This window comes from Oncorhynchus masou, chromosome 15 (genome assembly GCF_036934945.1).
Source record: "Oncorhynchus masou masou isolate Uvic2021 chromosome 15, UVic_Omas_1.1, whole genome shotgun sequence".
NCBI classification, from domain to species: Eukaryota; Metazoa; Chordata; class Actinopteri; order Salmoniformes; family Salmonidae; genus Oncorhynchus; species Oncorhynchus masou.
In genome coordinates, this window is record NC_088226.1 from 66,520,205 (window position 1) to 66,542,694 (window position 22,490).

General features: G+C 42.0%; 2 protein-coding genes across 2 annotated transcripts; both read left to right on the top strand.

Moving 5' to 3' along the window:
* Positions 1–2,850: 2,850 nt before the first annotated feature.
* On the top strand, positions 2,851–4,960 carry LOC135556696 (uncharacterized protein C11orf96 homolog). The gene has a single exon (XM_064990083.1). It carries the CDS (start codon positions 3,191–3,193, stop codon positions 3,614–3,616), a length of 426 nt encoding a protein of 141 aa, XP_064846155.1. The 5' UTR covers positions 2,851–3,190; the 3' UTR covers positions 3,617–4,960.
* A 9,382-nt stretch (positions 4,961–14,342) lies between these two features.
* Positions 14,343–17,559, top strand: LOC135556697 (zinc finger protein OZF-like). The gene is made up of 2 exons (XM_064990084.1): positions 14,343–14,724; positions 16,291–17,559. Exons 1-2 carry the CDS (start codon positions 14,529–14,531, stop codon positions 17,301–17,303), a joined length of 1,209 nt encoding a protein of 402 aa, XP_064846156.1. The 5' UTR covers positions 14,343–14,528; the 3' UTR covers positions 17,304–17,559.
* The last annotated feature ends 4,931 nt before the right edge of the window (positions 17,560–22,490 follow it).

A 22,490-nucleotide genomic window follows, 5' to 3' on the forward strand; every position in this document is an offset into this window, starting at 1 on the left:
TGTGTCTGTGACTGTGTGTGTCTGTGACTGTGTGTGTCTGTGATTGTGTGTGTCTGTGACTGTGTCTGTAACTGTGTGTGTCTGTAACTGTGTCTGTGATTGTGTGTGTCTGTGACTGTGTCTGTGACTGTGTCTGTGACTGTGTCTGTGTGTCTGTGTCTGTGTGTGTCTGTTTCTGTGACTGTCTGTGTCTGTGACTGTCTGTGTGACTGTCTGTGTCTGTGACTGTCTGTGTGACTGTGACTGTGTGTGTCTGTGACTGTGACTGTGTCTGTGTGTGTCTGTTTCTGTGACTGTGTGTGTCTGTGACTGTGTCTGTGACTGTGTCTGTGACTGTGTGTGTCTGTGACTGTTTCTGTGATTGTGTGTGTCTGTGACTGTGTCTGTGACTGTGTGTGTCTGTGACTGTGTCTGTGACTGTGTGTGTGTCTGTGACTGTGTCTGTGACTGTGTCTGTGACTGTGTGTGTCTGTAACCGTGTCTGTGATTGTGTGTGTCTGTGACTGTGTCTGTGACTGTGTCTGTGACTGTGTCTGTGTGTGTCTGTTTCTGTGACTGTCTGTGTCTGTGACTGTCTGTGTGACTGTGTGTGTCTGTGTGTGTCTGTGACTGTGTGTGTCTGTGTCTGTGTCTGTGACTGTCTGTGTGACTGTGTCTGTGTGTGTCTGTGTCTGTGTGTGCCCAAATGCGTGCAAGTGAAGAGTATTGGTAAACAGTGAGCTTGTCTCCTTCTAATTCTCCTCAGGTATCATCCTAAGAATGCATGGTGAAATGAAATCTGTTTTAGAGCCTGCCGTCATTGGCGTAACCCGAGGGTGACATCCTAGCTAAAACCCTACCTCCCTTTCGGGTCAATGTGGTCTGAGCACTGACAAACGTGCCTCGGAGATGACCCGCCTCAATCCACAGCCACATGGGATCATGTTTTGTTGTTGTTGTCATTACCGCTGTGCATTATGCTATGCTAATATAGACCGCACTGGGATTTGCCCTGGGGGACTCCCGGTGTTTGGTTATGTGTCGCCATGCCAACGGTGACATTTCCAGTTCGGGCCTATAGAGAAGAGTACAGATCCCATACATCCATATACTGTGTGTGTGCATTCACCGCAGAACCGCAGAACCGCAGAACCCTTTTGGAACCTTTTTTTTGTACCGTAAGGAGTAAAAGGGGTTATTCAAGTGGTTCTCCTAAATTCATGGAACATTGTTGAGCATATACATGTAACCAAGCTGTGTCAACCACACAAGCAGATATACAGTAGTAAGCAGACACCCATGGACAGTTCAAGCTATACAAAACAGAAATGCAGGTGAGGTAACGAATACAGCTAAAGCTGGTGCCCTATAGAGAAGCCTTATTTGACACAATATTTTATTTCTAAGAGTGTGGGATCGAAATGGATAATTACATGTATTTTATTTACTTAAGGAGGTAAGTCAGTTAAGAACAAATTCTTATTTACAATGACGGCCAAACCCTAACCCGGACGATGCTGGGCCAATTGTGCACCGCCCCTATAAAACTCCTAATCACGGCTGGTTGTGATACAGCCAGGGTCTATAGTTACTCCCCTAGCACTGAGATGCAGTGCCTTAGACGGCTGCGCCACTCTGTTCCTACACATAACGCTCTAAATCCCTTGGTATTCTCCTGCATGTGCTTCATCGTTCCTCTGCATGCGCGTCCCTATGTGTTTGTACCTACATACAGTGGGGCAAAAAAGTATTTAGTCAGCCAACAATTGTTCTCCCACTTAAAAAGATGAGAGAGGCCTGTAATTTTCATCATAGGTACACTTCAACTATGACAGACAAAATGAGGGAAAAATTCCAGAAAATCACACTGTAGGATTTTTTATTAATTTATTTGCAAATTATGGTGGAAAATAAGTATTTGGTCAATAACAAAAGTTTATCTCAATACTTTGTTATATACCCTTTGTTGGCAATGACAGAGGTCAAACGTTTTCTGTAAGTCTTCACAATGTTTTTCACACACTGTTGCTGGTATTTTGGCCCATTCCTCCATGCAGTTTACCTCTAGAGCAGTGATGTTTTTGGGCTGTTGCTGGGCAACACAGACTTTCAACTCCCTCCAAAGATTTTCTATGGGGTTGAGATCTGGAGACTGGCTAGACCACTCCAGGACCTTGAAATGCTTCTTACAAAGCCACTCCTTCATTGCCCGGGCGGTGTGTTTGGGATCATTGTCATGCTGAAAGACCCAGCCACGTTTCATCTTCAATGCCCTTGCTGATGGAAGGAGGTTTTCACTCAAAATCTCACGAAACATTTGTCTGTCATAGTTGAAGTGTACCTATGATGGAAATTACAGGCCTCTCTCATCTTTTTAAGTTGGAGAACTTGCACATTTGGTGGCTGACTAAATACTTTTTTGCCCCACTGTATATGTATTTATGTGGGGATTGCATGCCTTAATGCCTTAATGTTTATCTTTGCGTGTCACCATGCATATGTACACTGCAAGCACAGCTGACTAGCTATATGGTTTCCCCCCACAACCATTTGGATTATCTGACCCATACACATCTAGGATCCCTCTAAATCTTTTTGTTTGTTTGTCTTTCCCTTTACATTCGTTCCCTCTCTCCACCATTCCCCATCTTTACCAAACACACTTCTCTCCCTTGCTCCTCTCTCACTCCGTTTCTGTTTATTTAGAGAGACTGACTCTGGGCGACTGATATGGAAGCCGGAACCGTGACTAAGAGGGGTGGGGGGGTGGGGGGGGGGGGGTTGATGGCACAGAGAGAGAACGAGGGAGGGGCAGTGAAGTTGACTGGGTAGCGAGACAGAGCTATAAAAGCCATTGCCGGAGCTGTCTGTGTCAGTAGCAGAGCTATAGAGAACCAAGAAGGAAGAACTGTGTGGACAGATATATTGGATCTCCACTCACACGGGCTCTACTAGGATTCAAATACTGGAGAATTGGAAAACAGAAGTCAAGGCTTGACAGAGCAGCTCTTTGGTACAGACATTGAGTTTCATCATCCGCGACTTTAGAAGATTCTATGAGAGTTTGATGTGTTTGTGAGAGAACTCTGCTTCACTATCAGAGAAAGAGCCTCTGACAGAAGAGGAGGCACCAAATAAAGAGAGAGAAGAACTTTGGGACGTGAAAAAACAACTGCTTTTCACACGTGCTTTCACACTCAGTGCTCCACACATGGCTGTTGTCCGTCCGATGCCCATGGAGACCCAGGGCTTCCACCATATGGCTGTTGTCCGTCAGATGCCCTTGGAGACCCAGGGATTCCACCACGTGCTGCCTGCCCACTTGCTCTCCTCAACCATGGAGGAGTTCCCCCAGCAGCTCCCCGTCCCCAAGGGGCCCGCCCGTGGCAAGAGCCGCCCCCGTCGGCCCCGTGAGGCCCGCTTCAAGACCCAGCCCGTCACCTTCGCCGAGATCGCTGAGGTGGAGGAGGAGGGCGCCTCGCCCCTGGAGGAGGAGAGGGCGCGCCGGTCTTTCCTGCAGTCCCTGGAGAACCTTCGCCGGAGCACACAGGCGCTCTACTGCCCAACGACCGGCCGCCGCATAGCCACGCCCCCACAGCAAAGCCTGGACTCCAGTGACTCTGACACTGCCCAGTGAGGGGCGGAGCCTGAGGAGAAATAGAACGTGTACGCCGCCTTCCTGGCACTGACACGCCACCTTTTCCCTACAATTTTTTGCTGCACACGGGGGCCCAATGAACTGAGCTCGACTGATCTCCAAGCTGCTCCTGTGTATATAGAGGCCATTCTCCTTGAAAATATATGTTTCTACATACAAATATACTGTGTATTAGCATATCGATATACACTGAGTATACAAAACATTAAGAAAACCTGCTCTTTCCATGACATAGACTGACCAGGTGAATCTAGGTGAAAACTATGATCCCTTATTGATGTCACTTGCTAAATCCACTTCAATCGGTGTAGATGAAGGGTAGGAGACAGGTTAAAGAAGGATTTTTAAGCATTGAGACAATTGAGACATGGATTGTGTATGTGTGCCATTCAGAGGGTGAACGGGCAAGACAAAACATTGAAGGTCCATTGAATGGGGTATGGTAGTAGGTGCCAGGCGCACCGGTTTGTGCCAAGAACTGAAACACTGCTGAGATTTTTACGCTCAACAATTTCCCGTGTCTGTCAAGAATGGTCCACCACCCAAGGGACATCCTGCCAACTTGACACAACTGGGCCATCCTTTATTTACTAGGCAAGTCAGTAGAGACCATGCCCTGACTAATTGAGGATGTTCTGAGAGCAAGGAAGGGAGGGGTTATTAATGTTTTGTACACTCAGTGTATGTGGCTATGGTATGCATTTGAAGCATTTTTTTGTAAAGAACTCTACCAAGTAATATATCACTGGCTGGATTATATTGCTAACGCTTCTCAGAGAAGCTAGGGTTAGCACATTAGCTTTGACACAGTGTTGAATACACCTCTTCAGATAGATTCCTTTTCTACTGCCGAGGACTTCAGGACAGGAAGCCTTGTTTTTTTTTGTACCTGTTGTATTCTGCTTCAAGGAGATTGAAGTGTAGTCATGACAACAGCAACAACAACAAAATGCTCATTCGAGATTTGACTGACTAAAGATTTGACTGACTAAGCATCGACCGACCACTGAAAGTGATTCAATGGTAACAAAAGTTAGGAGATACTTTGAAACGCTTTTGGCACAGCTCTTACTTCTGTGTGAAGCTCCACGGATAGCAAACGCCTCTCATCCTTCATCTTGAAGATAGGAACAAAAAAGCGCTTTCCAGACGTGAAAATATGTATTCTCTTATTTTCTTTATAACACGCCAAAACTATACCTTTTATTTTGTTCGTTGCCTATTTTGACTTCTTAAAGTCACTCTTGATTTCTAAGATAAATATCATTTATACATTTGTTTTACATCTATATTTGTTATGTTGTACTTTAATAAATATTTGCAAATATATCCTGTTGTTTTCTCTTTTGCTCACATGCAAACACGATAGAACTTTAGTTGCTAGTTCTTTACGTCAAATTTTGGCTTGAACGTTAGCTGAATGATACGATGTTAATCAATCTATTATATCATTATAGGATAGGATATGCAATGAATTCTGGGACAATATTTCTGTCACTTAGGCCTCCCTTCCAGCATTGGGGAACATCCCACTTCTTCTTTTTTTTTGGGGGGGGGGGGGCACCTTCACAGCTGACCCTTGGAGACCTCTAGAAGACTCTCAGCTGCTGAATGACAAGTGACAAATGATAGGCCTAGCAGGTTCATCAGTGGCCATTTCACCAGTACATTACTGAGCACACAATGCTAGACTGTATTAGGCATGTACCTGCTTGATGGTTGGCGCACATATACAAAAAGTAGGCCTCCTGTTTCAAGTGTAACTACAGAAAGAGAAGCAGCTAGATGACTTTGTTGATGTGTGTGGTGCAGGTGCAGCGACGAAAAAGAATCACAGTAGAGCTAAATCTTGGGATAACACTGTGTGTGTGTGTGCGCACTTGATTCATGTGTGTGTGATTATGTGTGCAGACACATCTATACACATGCATGTTATTTTCCAATCCATACCAACGTTGTGTGAATTGGTTGTGACCCTGCTAGTGTCACGACGTCAACAGATCCAGAAGTCCGAACACAAACCACTTCCTGTTCTCCAGCCATCTCTGAGTGATGACAACTGCATGCACATAAAATGGCCAATGTCATTCACTCAACAACAACAAAAAACACACACACTAGACCCTGTGTTTACCATGCACTTCACTAGTTGACAAATCTAAAATCGTTTTTTCTTATTTTACCAGCTAATTCAAGTCTACAAACATTTGTGTCATGGATCAGAGGACAGGACTGGAGGAAGGGAGCAGGGGAGAGAGGAGAGAGAAGGAAAGAGAGATGTGTTTCTCATTTCTCGTGTCGTGGTGACAGATTGGCCACTCTCGTTCATCTCTCCATTTCTCGCACTCCGTCTCCCACAACCTATTTTTTATACTGTTGCCGTGGAGATGGGAGAGAGAGTGATGAAAATGTGATGTACGAAAAAAAACGTCAGCAAAATGAACTGCATCTTTCATTTTCATTCCCCCACACTTGGCTGTTGGCAACACCTCCCTCCCAGTCGGATACACAACACAGCTTCAATGACCCTGATGCTAACTCTCTCTGACATTTTGGCCAGGAGGAACCATTCCGGTGCAACAACATGTTCAGTTCCCTCTTTGTTAATGTTTCACAGATGGTGGCCCTCACTGTGCTGATGCATTTTGGCCGCTCGGATATTGATATACACGAGTATAATTAACATTTTCTCTCAAACCCAGGTCGTCTCCATGAACAGTTAAGTCTACTGTTTATTTGATGTGTTTGTGTTCTGATTCATTAAAAAAACACATTTTTGTTCCGTGCAGCATTGTGGAATCATCGGTTGTTCTGATATTTACTTATGTAACAGTCTGTTCTCTTACATAAAGAGGTCAGTTTCAGATCAAGATCAGATGGAGTCTCAGGGAGAGAGGCTGGCGGGGACAGGAGTCGTGCCAAGAAGGCAGTAAACGACAAAGGCTCTCGCAGAACTCCTGCTTGAGTCATGCTTATTTTGGATGTGTCCGAAGGTGAGTCTCATTGAGATAGGAATCTCTAGCCCTGTTTATACCTTGTGCAAGCATGTGTCCTTTGTCCTGATGGTGCCACATCCTGACTGTGCCCATGTTTGTAGGTGTGTAGACGATCGAAATACACATTGTGAACAGATTGTGATCTGATGATCCTGTTCAGATTTTAAATTCTTGAATTGATTTTTCTTTCTCTGAATTGACTGAATTAAAATGGAATGAACCTGGACAATGTTGTTAGAAAAACAGTTGGTTGCGTAAATACTGTAGTAATTCATGTTTTTTGCCTAAATACTAAAATATCAATGTACATGCAAAAACACAGACGTTAAATGGTGACCCGTCATTCAGGGGAGATGGGGAGCCCCACATGTTTAGCTGTTGTCTGTTTTGCATGTTATTTGGGCATTAGCACGTATCAGATACTGTATTGTTTGCAAACAATGTAAAAAAAAAATATATATATATAATAAAATAATAAAAATAATAATAATTGAGTTGATAAAGCCGCATACACACATGGTCTCTTTTCTGCTTTCTTAAGTAAGGCCACTCCAAAATGCAGGTGGTTCAGCCTCGCTCAGTGCTTTCTGTGGCGGTGGGGCAGCCAGCAGAACATATGGAGAGTAGGGGTTGGTAATGTTCTCTAATCTACGAGGAGAGCTCGAACGTTCAAGTCCCTTGGGTGCTGCCATAGAGTTGCATTAGAAGTGCCCATCCAAGAAGGCTCAATGTCATTGGCCACAGATAAAATGACGTCAAATCACGTTATATCTACAGTAGCTTTGATTGGACTCAAAATCGTAGCTAGCAAGCTAGACAAACAGTCATCGTCATGAGTCAATTCAACAATGTAGATAAATGTAGATAAATCGTATCGGCCATTGGACATAAATATTACACCACAAGTTGAAAATCGCAAATTCAACAATGAGTGGTTTGGAAGGAATCAGTGGCTAACTGCAAGCGTTGCATAGCAATCACTAGCCTGCTATTCATTGTGGTCCAAGTCTTGGTTTAAGGGTCTCTTTTCTAAGAGGGAACTCAGGCCTCTTTCTAGAGCTCCGACCTGAAGATCACTGACATCCTGATTCAACTTGGTTTTTTTCAGAGTTCTCAGTAGTCTTGAAAGAACCATAAATCCAGAGAATGACAGATTTTGATGACAAATTAGATGACAAGATTTGCTCACAAGGCTCCACCTTCCTGTGGTGAGCACATCACAACAAGGTGAGTCCAAACATGTATTGTATGCTGCTGCATAAAATGCAATATGCCAGGGAGATATGTATACTAAGTGAGTAATACTAAGTAATACTAAAGTAATACTAAGTGTATGTTGTGTAGTAAACTATTAGTAACCCATGTGCCTCCCCAAAGTCGGTCCCTTTCCCCCTCATAACTTAGCCTACTGTTCTGACCTGGTGGTGCAGATGTAGTCTATAGCCTGTTTTAGAGAAATGTAATCATCTAATATTGTAAAAGCTTTCATTGTTTGCTTATATGCCCCCTTTATTTATACTACGGTTCTGACTTGGTGTACAGGGAGAATATGGTAAGAACAGCCCATGTTCTGAATTCTGTTGCTGTAAATTTCAAATGGGCTAAACAAATAGTTATATTAACTACATCCGTCTTAGCTCACTCATTAATGTCTTCATTGAAATTACAGATTGCCTCTTATCTGTCCGTCATCCCATTATGCCATAGTTTGTACTTCTCAATTGTAATTAGAAACCACATTTCATTTGTTTAAGCAAGTCAACCATATCAGCTATGTTTTTTTTAAAAGGTAGTAAATGAGGCTGAATGAACTGTTTCTCTGCCAGACAAGGCTCTGCTGATAGCCAGGTGTAGCAGTGTTGAGGATTCATGCCATGGTGCTGTCGGGACAGCTTTATGTAGGCCCTAGCAAATTGTGGGCATCGATTGTCACCAATATAGTGCAATTAATGTATTGTTTAGTGTTGTGTAGTGGCTTTGCTGGCATGCATCATTTTAAAAAACGATGCATGGTGGCCATATTTCTAATATTTATCATAGAAAGAATGGAGACATCTACATTTCATAATGTTTTGCTAGAACTTAACCTTGCATTTTACTGGCTACACCGAGAAAAGTAGGCTACCAGAGAAAAGTAGGTACAGGTCAGTCAGAGCTGTCAGCATGCCGGTTTGTAAATCCTGTTCGGACAAAACTAGTATCTAAGGGATATGTGCTATTTTCAGGATACGATTATAATCCAAGTACTTTTTTGTAATTATCTGAGATCGGAAGAAAAATACATTTTTCAGGAGCCATCAAGTATCTTTCTCATGTCAGTCAGTCAAGTGCAAGGTTCTACGTGGTCTAAATAACTCAACTGGCTAGTTTGCCTGTCTGTAAAGAGAAGGCCGGGCTGTACGTAGATCCTGCTGCTCTGATTGGATAGAGAGAAACAGTATTTCTGTAGACTCGCTTCATAATTTCCCCCGATAACTTTTCCTTGCATGTTTTAGGTCTGATCAGATAAATCACACGGCGATGATGTTTGCTGTCAACGTGCATAGTATCTAACAAGTGGGGCAAGGGTAGGGGGAAAATATAAAACGGATGGGCATTCTGGCTGAGTGACAGTAACGAGGCTCGTGGCTGCCCGCTGCAAATTGAGGACGCACGGGCACAGAGATGGCACGGGCACAGAGATGGCACGCGCACAACCCTCCGCGCGCTGGTCCAAATATGCTGATTTTTTTCAATGAGAAAGTGCAGGGAGGTATTTTTCCAACATCTATATTAAAACACTTCCGTTTTTTTCGATCATGAGCAGCCTGAAGCCTATCATCCGATCCTACTATCAACTGTCAATTGACGTAAATTATTACGAATTCCAGTAGCGCAAAATGAGTCTGATGCTGAAAAAATTACAATACGAAGCATTTCAGATCTGTGTTTACAACATGCAGCAAGATATTTAATGTGTTTTATCTTTTTTTCTGCGTGAAAAAAAGTTAAAACGACCTCTGAATTCATTAAAAGTCATCTGAAACACAACCAAAATAAGCTGTTATATATATCCCAAAAGTTTTAGCTTGATCTTCGGGGGAAAATAAAGGGCTTTCATTTCTAAACAGTAAAACAGATATCTATGAAAATACACTCAAATAAAAAGTGCTGTTCTGTCACCTCATTTGATTATTTAAGAACAAATTCTTATTTACAATGACAGCCTACCCCAGCCAAACCCTGACAACATCTTACTGGTCTAACAGCCAGATATGATGGAGCCTGATTTTGAACCAGGTACTCAAGTGACACCTCTTGCACTGAGATGTTTTGTCTTAGACCGCTGCGCCACTCGGGAATACAAAGGAAAGCTGAGATCTCAGTTGTCTATAAGGAACAGGGTACCATTTAGGACATATTCTACAACTAGCACTGATGCCAATCAGATGTTTTGATGAGCCTCATGTTGACTTGGTCATTACATTGATGGATATTTTCCACCTCATTATTTGCTTTGGGGTCGTTTCATTTTTATTTTATTTTATTTTTTATGTTTTTTTCCCCATGACAATTATAAAGACAACATTTTTTACAAATTAAATCATATCATAAATTATATATATAAATTAACAAATTAAAATACTAGATAGCAGCAGGTACAATTATCAGTGGCAAATGCAGTTAATGTACAGTTAGCATTATACTGTACAGTTAGCATCATAATGTACAATTAGCATTATAATGTACAGTTAGCATTATAATGTACAGTTATCATCATAATGTACAGTTAGCATCATAATGTACAATTAGCATTATAATGTACAATTAGCATTATAATGTACAGTTACCATTATAATGTACAGTTAGCATCATAATGTACAGTTAGCATTATAATGTACAGTTAGCATTATACTGTACAGTTAGCATTATACTGTACAGTTAGCATCATAATGTACAGTTAGCATTATAATGTAGAGTTAGCATCATAATGTACAGTTAGCATCATAACTTGGTAACAAATAGCAGCAGATAAAATGTCATAATACATTTTAGTCATTTAGCAGACACTCTTATCCAGAGCAACTATGGTTAAGTGCCTTGCTCAAGGGCACATCGACAGATTTTTCACCTGGTCTGCTCATCGGCTTAAACCAGAGACCTTTCGGTTGGTTACTGGCCCAACACCCCAACCGCTAGGCTACCTACCACCAAGGATACTCGCTGGGTCTCAGGATTCCCAAACACCTTTTAAAAATGTTTTCCAATAAAGGATGGTAAAGGAGACCATATTTTCAGGATTGCGGGACCACAATACTGTTCATTGTCAATTTCTCTAATGGCAAAAAATCTGCAACTTGTTTTTACCACAATTGAAAAGTGGGATGGTTTTAATTTTTCCAACAAACAAGAATGCTTTCTTTGCAAAGTATGAAATAGTTATCTACAACCAAAGATTGTACCAATTCTATTAGTATATTGCATGTTTATTTTTCTTGGCAAGTCAGTTTAGAACTAATTCTTATTTTCAAGAACTGCCTGTTCAGGGGCAGAAGGACATATTTGTACCTTGTCAGCTCAGGGATTTGAACTAGAAACCTTCCGGTTACTACTCTAACACTCTAACCACTAGGCTACCCTGCCGCATTGACAAAATATGTGTAAAAAGGTTCCTTTTTCGGTCCAACATTTTGGGCAAATTTGGTGAGGTGTCTAAGAACATTCGATTTAATTTAACAGGATTCAAATAAAACTTGAAAATTATTTTGTAGTTAGTTTCTTGAAATATATGAAACTAGTAAGTGCATAGTGCATCTTATTACAGATTTCAAGCCATACCTCCTCATCAAATTCCATGCCTAAATCATTTCCCCACATCCTTTGAAGAGGGCTAAAGGCAGATTCACATTGTCTTGATAATGTACACTACATTTTAGCAATTATTCCTTTGATAGATATAGATGTGGTTATTCATTCTACAACTCCTGACAACATACAATACTATCAACGATATGTGGAATGGATTGACAACATGCAATATAATATCCTCTGTTTATGTTCCTGATCTGCAATAACAGGACCTCGAGTCTCATTAGAACGTATGGACTCCACCATTGAGAAGAGAAGAGGAGACAGAGGACAGCCTTGCCGGGTTCCTCTACTCAGGGGAAATTCTTGGGAACTTAAACCTTTGGTTGGAGACCATAACTCTGGGACTGGTAATAAATCACTTTGACCCATTTGTTGAAATTAGCATCCATATTACATTTTTGCAAAACAGAGAACAGGAAATTCCATTCCACTCTGTCGAACGCCTTCTCAGCATCAGAATCAACAGTATAGAAGCAGTCTTGTGCTCCTTTACATGGTTGATAACATCAAACGGTCATCTGACATTATCCGATGAGTACCTGTTTTTTAGAAATCCCGTTTAATCAGTGGTGTAAAGTACTTAAGTTGTTTTTTTCTGATCTATTTACTATTTATATTTTTTGACAACTTGTACTTTACTGCATTCCTAAAAAAAATAAAATATTGCACTTTTTACTGCAAACATTATCCCTGCCAACCAAAAGTACTTTTGAATGTTTAGCCGGACAGGAAAATGATCAAATTCTCGCACTTATCAAGAGAACTCTGGCCTGGCGGACTCACTAAACACAAATGCATCGTAAATAATGTTGGAGTGTTGGAGTGTACCCCTGGCTATCCTTACGTTTTAAAAACAAGAAATTGGTGCTGTCTTTTAAATGATTTATACTTTTACTTTTAATACTTAAGTATATTTCAGCAATTACATTACGTTTCCTATTGAATATTGATAGTATAATTTAAAACAACTGATATTCCCATTGAAGTCAACACTCTCTGATGTGTGGACCAACCATCTTTATGCTACCATTTGAAATGTGAAATGTCCATTTTATTCCCCTTTCAATACATTTACCAGCCAAAACATGACATCCACCCTGTATTCAAGAGCACATTGTGTCTCATCCAATGGAGGGCACAACAGTAACACCTCAGATTATGTAAAATAGGGCCAAAGCTACAACATATGCAAAAATGGAGAAAAAAAATCTGATTCCACACATTTTTAGACAATATAATAAAGGTTAAAAAACGACATACTTGTTTTTAATGAAAACTGGGTGTTTTTTCAAGAAATTATCAAATTGTTTGGCAACCCTTTTTGTAAACTTTTTCAAAATTGAAGTGATGAAGACATGGATGTCTCATGTTAGGGTGGGGTTTGCAAAATGAGTCAACTTTGAGCACCTCTATCTCCTAAATGTTTTGACATTCAGGTCCAAAAAGTTACTTTCTGACCACTTCTAACATGGGCAAATATGCATGGAAAGTTTTGTTCAATAACACCCTTTGGAGCAATCGTCTTTTACTGTTAAAAATACAATTTTGTAACGTATCACACTTGGTGTTCCTTCTACGCCCCCTGGCGGCAACAGGCATAAACAATTCCCAATGGAAATCGTTCGAGGACTCCCAAACATGTTCTATACATACAATCTGATACCATATATTTTAATCGGTGTCACACAAACCTAAACTGACATTGGAACATCAGTTTGTATTCAAATATTTGAAAATAAGAAATTTCCCAGCAAGCACATAATGTTCTGAGAATTATCTTCACGTTTCCTACAAGTCACCTCAGGGTTTTATTTAAAGTCATGTTCTCAAATTGTTCCAAGAATGTTAAGAAACAACATCGTTCTGAGGGAATTTCCATACATCAGCATAACATTTCCTCGTGGTTCTATTTGAAGTTATGTTTTCATATTTCCCGATAACGTTACGAAAACTTTAGTTTTAAGAATATTATTTAAAAACACACATCAATTACGTTCTCAGTATTGTTACGTGTTTTCAGGTGTGTTGGCCACGCCCACTAATTGACCATACCTGATCTTAATGTGTTTGTTTCCTCTGAAATGGGGTCTGTTTGAATAGACTAAAATAAATAGCTTTATATGCGTAAAAAACATGAAACTCTAACTCCATCCTGGTGGCACAGTAAACTAATTCCATGGATAGAAAACAAATTATTATATACTATACATAGACAAGTATGTGGACAGCCCTTCAAATTAGTGTTGTTTTGGTCACACTCGTTGCTGACAGGTGTGTAAAATCAAGCACACAGCCATGCAATCGGCGACAGGTAGCCTAGTGGATAAGAGCGTTGAGCCAGTAACCGAAAGGTGCAACGCTGGAGAAATTAGAGTTGCAGGCTCATGTCTGTCAGAGCAGAGAGAGGACGAGAGATAATTGAAAGTGAATCTCATTCTAGTTCTGTGTGAGAACAGGCGCGCCGGGCCGACTCAACTTTTAGAATATCAGGCCCGTGGGGACAATTAACGAAGAGGCCACTATAATTAACTTTAATCGCTTTAATTATAATCTTTACGTTGCAAAAAAAGTGCCAATTATTTTTCATGTCACGAGAGGTACCGGATCCAGCCAAATAGCTCCCGGAACGAAATATTCCAATACGGAGATGTGTACAGGATCCGGCTCAAATTAAGCACTGGTGATGGGTGTATGGTAAAGGAAACTGTTGGACATAGGGTTTATTATATTGTGAACTGTATGAATTAGGTAGGGAGGGTTTGTTTGATGGGTCAGACAGGTTGGATGGGGTTTGGAGTAGGGGGTGAGGTTTGTAGGGATTTATACAGGTTTTGGTAACAGAATATAGTTGTGTAGGTAGACCGTGACTGGACTCACACTCCAGTACAGTAAGCGGCGGTGTGTGCAACTTTCCAGTTTGTTGCGATCCGCCAAACAAATGCAAATAAGAAAACGTAATTTCCTGTTTCTCAAACCCGTAGTTATAGTGACACTTGAATAGCAAATAACTATACATTCTCCCACTAATCCCTTTGCTCCCAAAAATGTCTAAACTTCAGCAGCTCAATGTGTTTCTCAACGAAAAATTAACAGCAATTCCTTTGGAGATATCTGTAGTAGTTAAAAAAACGATCGCAGAGTATCAGGAAGAAATATCCCGTTTGGAACGGGCGAATGCACGTCTACGAAGACTGCTGGATTTGGTTTTCAAACCAGAGATAAAGTTGCATAGATTAGCAGGTTTGTGACTACGTCTCTCTATTTGACATTCATTTTACATTGTAGCCTAATTTGTGTCATTTGATTTGAGAGGCTTTGCGTAATACATCACTTAATCACATAGTTATCTAGCTACTGACTAAAAGTAATCCGAGATCCTTGGGACGTCCAACTGACATCACCCTATTGAGTTGACGTTTAAAATGGTTAAAGGCCCAGTGCAATCAAAAACGTGATTCAACTGTATTTTCAGGGGTGAAAGTAAATTTGATTTATTCCAGGTATGGGAACTCCTGTTTGTTTTTCTCAGCTAATAGTCAGCACAACAACATATCAGCCCAATTCATAGGCCTATGCTACAAATTAAACACAATTTGTTACACATCTGCTTAGTAGGCTATATAATCTGTTCAATGTCAATAACATTTCCTAATGTTTTCAATCCTAATGTTTTCAATCTGATTATACTCATACAATCACCAAGGTCAAGGTATTTCTTTATTTTCATAAACAGTTTTTGCTTTGTCTTTATAGGGTATTGTGTCTAGATTGATGAGGATTATTTTTTGTTGAATCCATTTTAGAACAATGCTGTAATTTAACCAAATGTGGAAAAAGGGAATGGGTCTGAATACTTCACGAATGCACTATAAGTAGTTGAAAAGTAGCAAAAATGCTAAGTTGTCTGTGATGAGATTTGAACTGACAATCTTTGAGTTGTTAGACGTTCGCGTTGTATGCCCACAGATCCACCCCGACCAAACACTTTTTTTTTTTGTCTTAAGTGGCCATCTGTAACCATACCAAACGCAACATGCTGTTTCTCTAATTTACATACAGAATAATATGAAATGTTTTGAGACCAGGTTGGTCAATTTGGTTAGTATTGTGAAGTAACTACAATGTTGGGGATCCATCCTCTGTTTTCTCTTATCACAGCCATTAAACTCTAACTGTTTTAAAGTCACAATTGGTCTCATGGTGAAATCCCTCAGCGGTTTCCTTCCTCTGCGGTAACTGAGTTAGGAAGGACGCCTGTATCTTTGTATCTTTTCCAGTGAAGAAGACATGGATGTCTCATGGTATGGTGGGGTATGCAAAATGGGTCAACTTTGAGCACCTTGATCTTCTGAATGTTTTGCCACTTCTTCCGTGGACAAACATGTATGGAAAGTTTTTGTTGTTTAAATCAAAAGGTACACTGTCAAAAAGCGATTGAATTCATATTGATTTACCCAAGCATTAGTTTCAGACTGTATATGAAGAATGTGTTTAAAAGTCTGATTTATTAGGTAAGGTAGGTGATGTGAAGTTGATAATACCTGGGCTATTTACTGGGACGCATCATGCGTGTTCAGTCCAATGAATAAAAAATTCACAAGCAAACATCAACTGTTGGATTGCCACCGTACTCAGCTAGCCTCAGTACTCAGCCTTTGTTAGCCTTAGCCTATAGCTGGTTTTCAAATACATTTTTTTATGTAACTTCACTTACATCTGACACAACAAGACAGGAAATAGAGGTAGAGCCCTATTTCTTGTCTCTTTTCAGCATTTTAAGTTTTCATCCTTTCTCCTTTCCTCCAGACCTCCAGCGGCTCACTGTCTCTGAAGAGAAGGTTAACTCTGGGCAGCAGGAGTGGAGCTCCTATCTGGGGCCAGTGGAGTCTGATACCGAGGAGTCTACTTGGAACTCTTTCAACATCATAACGGTAGAGAACCAAAAAGAATCTGATGGTGACGGCAACAGAGAATCAGAATCAACCAGTGACTATCAGCCCCCCTCGGAAGTAAATCCAGAAAGTGACAATGATGAAAGTAATGGCGGAAAAGTGCACGGAGTGGAGAAGAGAATACCTCTGTCGGGGTCAAAGAGACGAAGAGGACGGCCAAGAAAAGAAACCAGTGAGTTGACGGATCCGAAGTGTGACGTGTGTGTAACATACTTTGCGACAGCAAGTGGTCTGGAAAGGCACCGGCTTTTAAGGCATAGTGAAGACAGACCATACATGTGCCATACATGTGGCCAGTGTTTCGCCTTAAACCGATACCTGACCCGACACATGAAGATTCACACAGTGGAGAGACCACATCGCTGCACGGTATGTGGCAAACGTTTCTTTCACAAGGAAAGCCTGAAAAATCACATGGTTAATCTGCATACAGGGCTGATTTTTAAATGTGATTTGTGTGGGAAATGCTTGTCGACAAAAGGCCGTCTGAAACTGCATAGGCAAAATCACACTGGGGAAAAATCGCATCCGTGCAAAGAATGTGACAAGGCTTTCTACTGCGAGTCAGACTTGATAAAGCATACGAGGACTCACACTGGGGAGAAACCGTTTCAGTGCAAAGAATGTGGCAAGTGCTTCGGCGAGAAGGGAAGCCTGACAAAGCATATGATGACTCACACACAGGAGAAACCACATTGCTGCAACGAATGTGGCAGACGCTTCAACCTCAAGGGAAACCTGACAGTGCATATGAGGACTCATACGGGGGAAGGAGTTCAGTGTCATGTGTGTGGAACTTACTTGAAGTTAGCAGCAAGTCTGAAGAGACATCTGCGAACTCACAGAATAAATATTGCCAGTGACTGAGAACACATAACAATGCACGTTGTGTAAAATGTGTTGTTGGAAGGTAGAGACTATATCAAGAGGACACCCCTCAGGTCACGGCTCTTGCTACAGTCTGAAATCTGGGAATCTGTTCAATGGCCATTTTTATGGAACGCTATCACGTTATCAAATTCAAATCAACTATTTATTACGCCCTTTTTACAAACATTACACTCTCAGGTCCAAGTTAGAAATGTTCAGAACTGAATAAGTCTGTGAAGATAAATCACAACAACTTCTGGTCACAACTTGCAGACCTGTTTTCGAGTTGCTGTGCTGTGCGTTTTGTTGCCAACCTATTTTGCTACCTGACAATTTTACGGTTTTTACTTTTTAATTACTGTTGTTATACACACACACACATATATATATATATTTTTTTTTTCCACCCACAACTTTTTCACTCCGGACGCTTTATCTGGACACGATTCGTCAGGACCTCCAACACCCGAAGCTAAGTAGTAACATTAACATGATGCCTTCTAATTGCAGTCGCTGTACTCGCCTTACGGCGAGGATAGCTGTGCTACAAGCCCGGCTTCAGACGCAATCGTTAGGCAAGGGTAATTTCAGTGTAGGAAAGGATGAAACAGCGTCTGTGCCACCAGCAAGTACAGATAGTAGTATAAATCCCCTGGCACAGTCCCCGCAGCCGGACAACTTTCTCACGGTTTCTGGAAGGAAATGCTGTAGGAACGCTCAACCGGTGTCGCTCATTCAGCCGACAGAAACTTTCAACCGGTTTTCCCCATTAAGTAGCGAGTCGGAGTCAGAGGCCGAGCCTTCTCTGGTCTATACTCCTCCCGTTACGGGGTCTGAGACGCCGAAGCTTCCCACCATTAGCTCTGACAAATTGAAAACTCTAGTCATTGGCGACTCCATTACCCGCAGTATTAGACTTAAAACGAATCATCCAGCGATCATACATTGTTTACCGGGGGCAGGGCTACCGACGTTAAGGCTAATCTGAAGATGGTGCTGGCTAAAGCTAAAACTGGCGAGTGTAGAGAGTATAGAGATATTGTTATCCACGTCGGCACCAACGATGTTAGGATGAAACAGTCAGAGATCACCAAGCGCAACATAGCTTCTGCGTGTAAATCAGCTAGAAAGATGTGTCGGCATCGAGTAATTGTCTCTGGCCCCCTCCCAGTTAGGGGGAGTGATGAGCTCTACAGCAGAGTCTCACAACTCAATCGCTGGTTGAAAACTGTTTTCTGCCCCTCCGAAAAGTTAGAATTTGTAGATAATTGGCCCTCTTTTTGGGACTCACCCACAAACAGGACCAAGCCTGACCTGCTGAGGAGTGACGGACTCCATCCTAGCTGGAGGGGTGCTCTCATCTTATCTACCAACATAGACAGGGCTCTAACTCCTCTAGCTCCACAATGAAATAGGGTGCAGGCCAGGCAGCAGGCTGTTAGCCAGCCTGCCAGCATAGTGGAGTCTGCCACTAGCATAGTCAGTGTAGTCAGCTCAGCTATCACCATTGAGACCGTGTCTGTGCCTCGACCTAGGTTGCGCAAAACTAAACATGGCGGTGTTCGCCTTAGCAATCTCACTAGGATAAAGACCACCTCCATTCCTGTCATTATTGAAAGAGATCATGATACCTCACATCTCAAAATAGGGCTACTTAATGTTAGATCCCTTACTTCAAAGGCAATTATAGTCAATGAACTAATCACTGATCATAATCTTGATGTGATTGGCCTGACTGAAACATGGCTTAAGCCTGATGAATTTACTGTGTTAAATGAGGCCTCACCTCCTGGCTACACTAGTGACCATATCCCCCGTGCATCCCGCAAAGGCGGAGGTGTTGCTAACATTTACGATAGCAAATTTCAATTTACAAAAAAAAAAAAACGACGTTTTTCGTCTTTTGAGCTTCTAGTCATGAAATCTATGCAGCCTACTCAATCACTTTTTATAGCTACTGTTTACAGGCCTCCTGGGTCATATACAGCGTTCCTCACTGAGTTCCCTGAATTCCTATCGGACCTTGTAGTCATAGCAGATAATATTCTAATCTTTGGTGACTTTAATATTCACATGGAAAAGTCCACAGACCCACTCCAAAAGGCTTTCGGAGCCATCATCGACTCAGTGGGTTTTGTCCAACATGTCTCTGGACCCACTCACTGTCACAGTCATACGCTGGACCTAGTTTTGTCCCATGGAATAAATGTTGTGGATCTTAATGTTTTTCCTCATAATCCAGGACTATCGGACCACCATTTTATTACGTTTGCAATTGCAACAAATAATCTGCTCAGACCCCAACCAAGGAACATCAAAAGTCGTGCTATAAATTCACAGACAACACAAAGATTCCTTGATGTCCTTCCAGATTCCCTCTGTCTACCCAATGACACCAGAGGACAAAAATCAGTTAACCACCTAACTGAGGAACTCAATTTAACCTTGCGCAATACCCTAGATGCAGTTGCACCCCTAAAAACTAAAAACATTTCTCATAAGAAACTAGCTCCCTGGTACACAGAAAATACCCGAGCTCTGAAGCAAGCTTCCAGAAAATTGGAACGGAAATGGCGCCACACCAAACTGGAAGTCTTCCGTCTAGCTTGGAAAGACAGTACCGCGCAGTACCGAAGAGCCCTTACTGCTGCTCGATCATCCTATTTTTCTAACTTAATTGAGGACAATAAGAACAATCCAAAATTCCTTTTTGATACGGTCGCAAAGCTAACTAAAAAGCAGCATTCCCCAAGAGAGGATGACTTTCACTTTAGCAGTGATAAATTCATGAACTTCTTTGAGGAAAAAATTATGATTATTAGAAAGCAAATTACAGACTCCTCCTTAAATCTGCGTATTCCTTCAAAGCTCAGTTGTCCTGAGTCTGCACAACTCTGCGTGGACCTAGGATCAAGAGAGACGCTCAAGTGTTTTAGTACTATATCTCTTGACACAATGATGAAAATAATCATGGCCTCTAAACCTTCAAGCTGCTTACTGGACCCTATTCCAACTAAACTACTGAAAGAGCTGCTTCCTGTGCTTGGCCCTCCTATGTTGAACATAATAAACGGCTCTCTATCCACCGGATGTGTACCAAACTCACTAAAAGTGGCAGTAATAAAGCCTCTCTTGAAAAAGCCAAACCTTGACCCAGAAAATATAAAAAACTATCGGCCTATATCGAATCTTCCATTCCTCTCAAAAATCTTAGAAAAGGCTGTTGCTCAGCAACTCACTGCCTTCCTGAAGACAAACAATGTATATGAAATGCTTCAGTCTGGTTTTAGACCCCATCATAGCACTGAGACGGCACTTGTGAAGGTGGTAAATGACATTTTAATGGCATCGGACCGAGGCTCTGCATCTGTCCTCGTGCTCCTAGACCTTAGTGCTGCTTTTGATACCATCGATCACCACATTCTTTTGGAGAGATTGGAAACCCAAATTGGTCTACACGGTCAAGTTCTGGCCTGGTTTAGATCTTATCTGTCGGAAAGATATCAGTTTGTCTCTGTGGATGGTTTGTCCTCTGACAAATCAACTGTAAATTTCGGTGTTCCTCAAGGTTCCGTTTTAGGACCGCTGTTGTTTTCACTATATATTTTACCTCTTGGGGATGTTATTCGAAAACATAATGTTAACTTTCACTGCTATGCGGATGATACACAGCTGTACATTTCAATGAAACATGGTGAAGCCCCAAAATTGCCCTCGCTAGAAGCATGTGTTTCAGACATAAGGAAGTGGATGGCAGCAAACTTTCTACTTTTAAACTCGGATAAAACAGAGATGCTTGTTCTAGGTCCCAAGAAACAAAGAGATCTTCTGTTGAATCTGACAATTAATCTTAATGGTTGTACAGTCATCTCAAATAAAACTGTGAAGGACCTCGGCGTTACTCTGGACCCTGATCTCTCTTTTGAAGAACATATCAAGACCATTTCAAGGACAGCTTTTTTCCATCTACGTAACATTGCAAAAATCAGAAACTTTCTGTCCAAAAATGATGCAGAAAAATTAATCCATGCTTTTGTCACTTCTAGGTTAGACTACTGCAATGCTCTACTTTCCGGCTACCCGGATAAAGCACTAAATAAACTTCAGTTAGTGCTAAATACGGCTGCTAGAATCCTGACTAGAACCAAAAAATTTGATCATATTACTCCAGTGCTAGCCTCCCTACACTGGCTTCCTGTCAAAGCAAGGGCTGATTTCAAGGTTTTACTGCTAACCTACAAAGCATTGCATGGGCTTGCTCCTACCTATCTCTCTGATTTGGTCCTGCCGTACATACCTACACGTACGCTACGGTCACAAGACGCAGGCCTCCTAATTGTCCCTAGAATTTCTAAGCAAACAGCTGGAGGCAGGGCTTTCTCCTATAGAGCTCCATTTTTATGGAACGGTCTGCCTACCCATGTCAGAGACGCAAACTCGGTCTCAACCTTTAAGTCTTTACTGAAGACTCATCTCTTCAGTGGGTCATATGATTGAGTGTAGTCTGGCCCAGGAGTGGGAAGGTGAACGGAAAGGCTCTGGAGCAACGAACCACCCTTGCTGTCTCTGCCTGGCCGGTTCCCCTCTTTCCACTGGGATTCTCTGCCTCTAACCCTATTACAGGGGCTGAGTCACTGGCTTGCTGGGGCTCTCTCATGCCGTCCCTGAGGGGGTGCGTCACCTGAGTGGGTTGATTCACTGATGTGGTCATCCTGTCTGGGTTGGCGCCCCCCCCCCCCCCCCCTGGGTTGTGCCGTGGCGGAGATCTTTGCGGGCTATACTCAGCTTTGTCTCAGGATGGTAAGTTGGTGGTTGAAGATATCCCTCCAGTGGTGTGGGGGCTGTGCTTTGGCATAGTGGGTGGGGTTATATCCTTCCTGTTTGGCCCTGTCCGGGGTGTCCTCGGGTGGGGCCACAGTGTCTCCTGACCCCTCCTGTCTCAGCCTTCAGTATTTATGCTGCAGTAGTTTATGTGTCGGGGGCTGGGGTCAGTTTGTTATATCTGGAGTACTTCTCCTGTCCAATTCGGTGTCCTGTGTGAATCTAAGTGTGCGTTCTCTAATTCTCTCCTTCTCTCTCTCGGAGGACCTGAGCCCTAGGACCATGCCTCAGGACTACCTGACATGATGACTCCTTGCTGTCCCCAGTCCACCTGGCCGTGCTGCTGCTCCAGTTTCAACTGAA

What these genes read in the sequence shown, in the direction of transcription:
- LOC135556696 (XM_064990083.1), top strand. Translation starts at nt 3,191, where the DNA reads ATGGCTGTTGTCCGTCCGATGCCCATGGAGACCCAGGGCTTCCACCAT.
- LOC135556697 (XM_064990084.1), top strand. Translation starts at nt 14,529, where the DNA reads ATGTCTAAACTTCAGCAGCTCAATGTGTTTCTCAACGAAAAATTAACA. An exon ending in AAAGTTGCATAGATTAGCAG is followed by an intron (nt 14,725 to 16,290) that starts GTTTGTGACTAC and finishes CCTTTCCTCCAG; the next exon opens with ACCTCCAGCGGCTCACTGTC.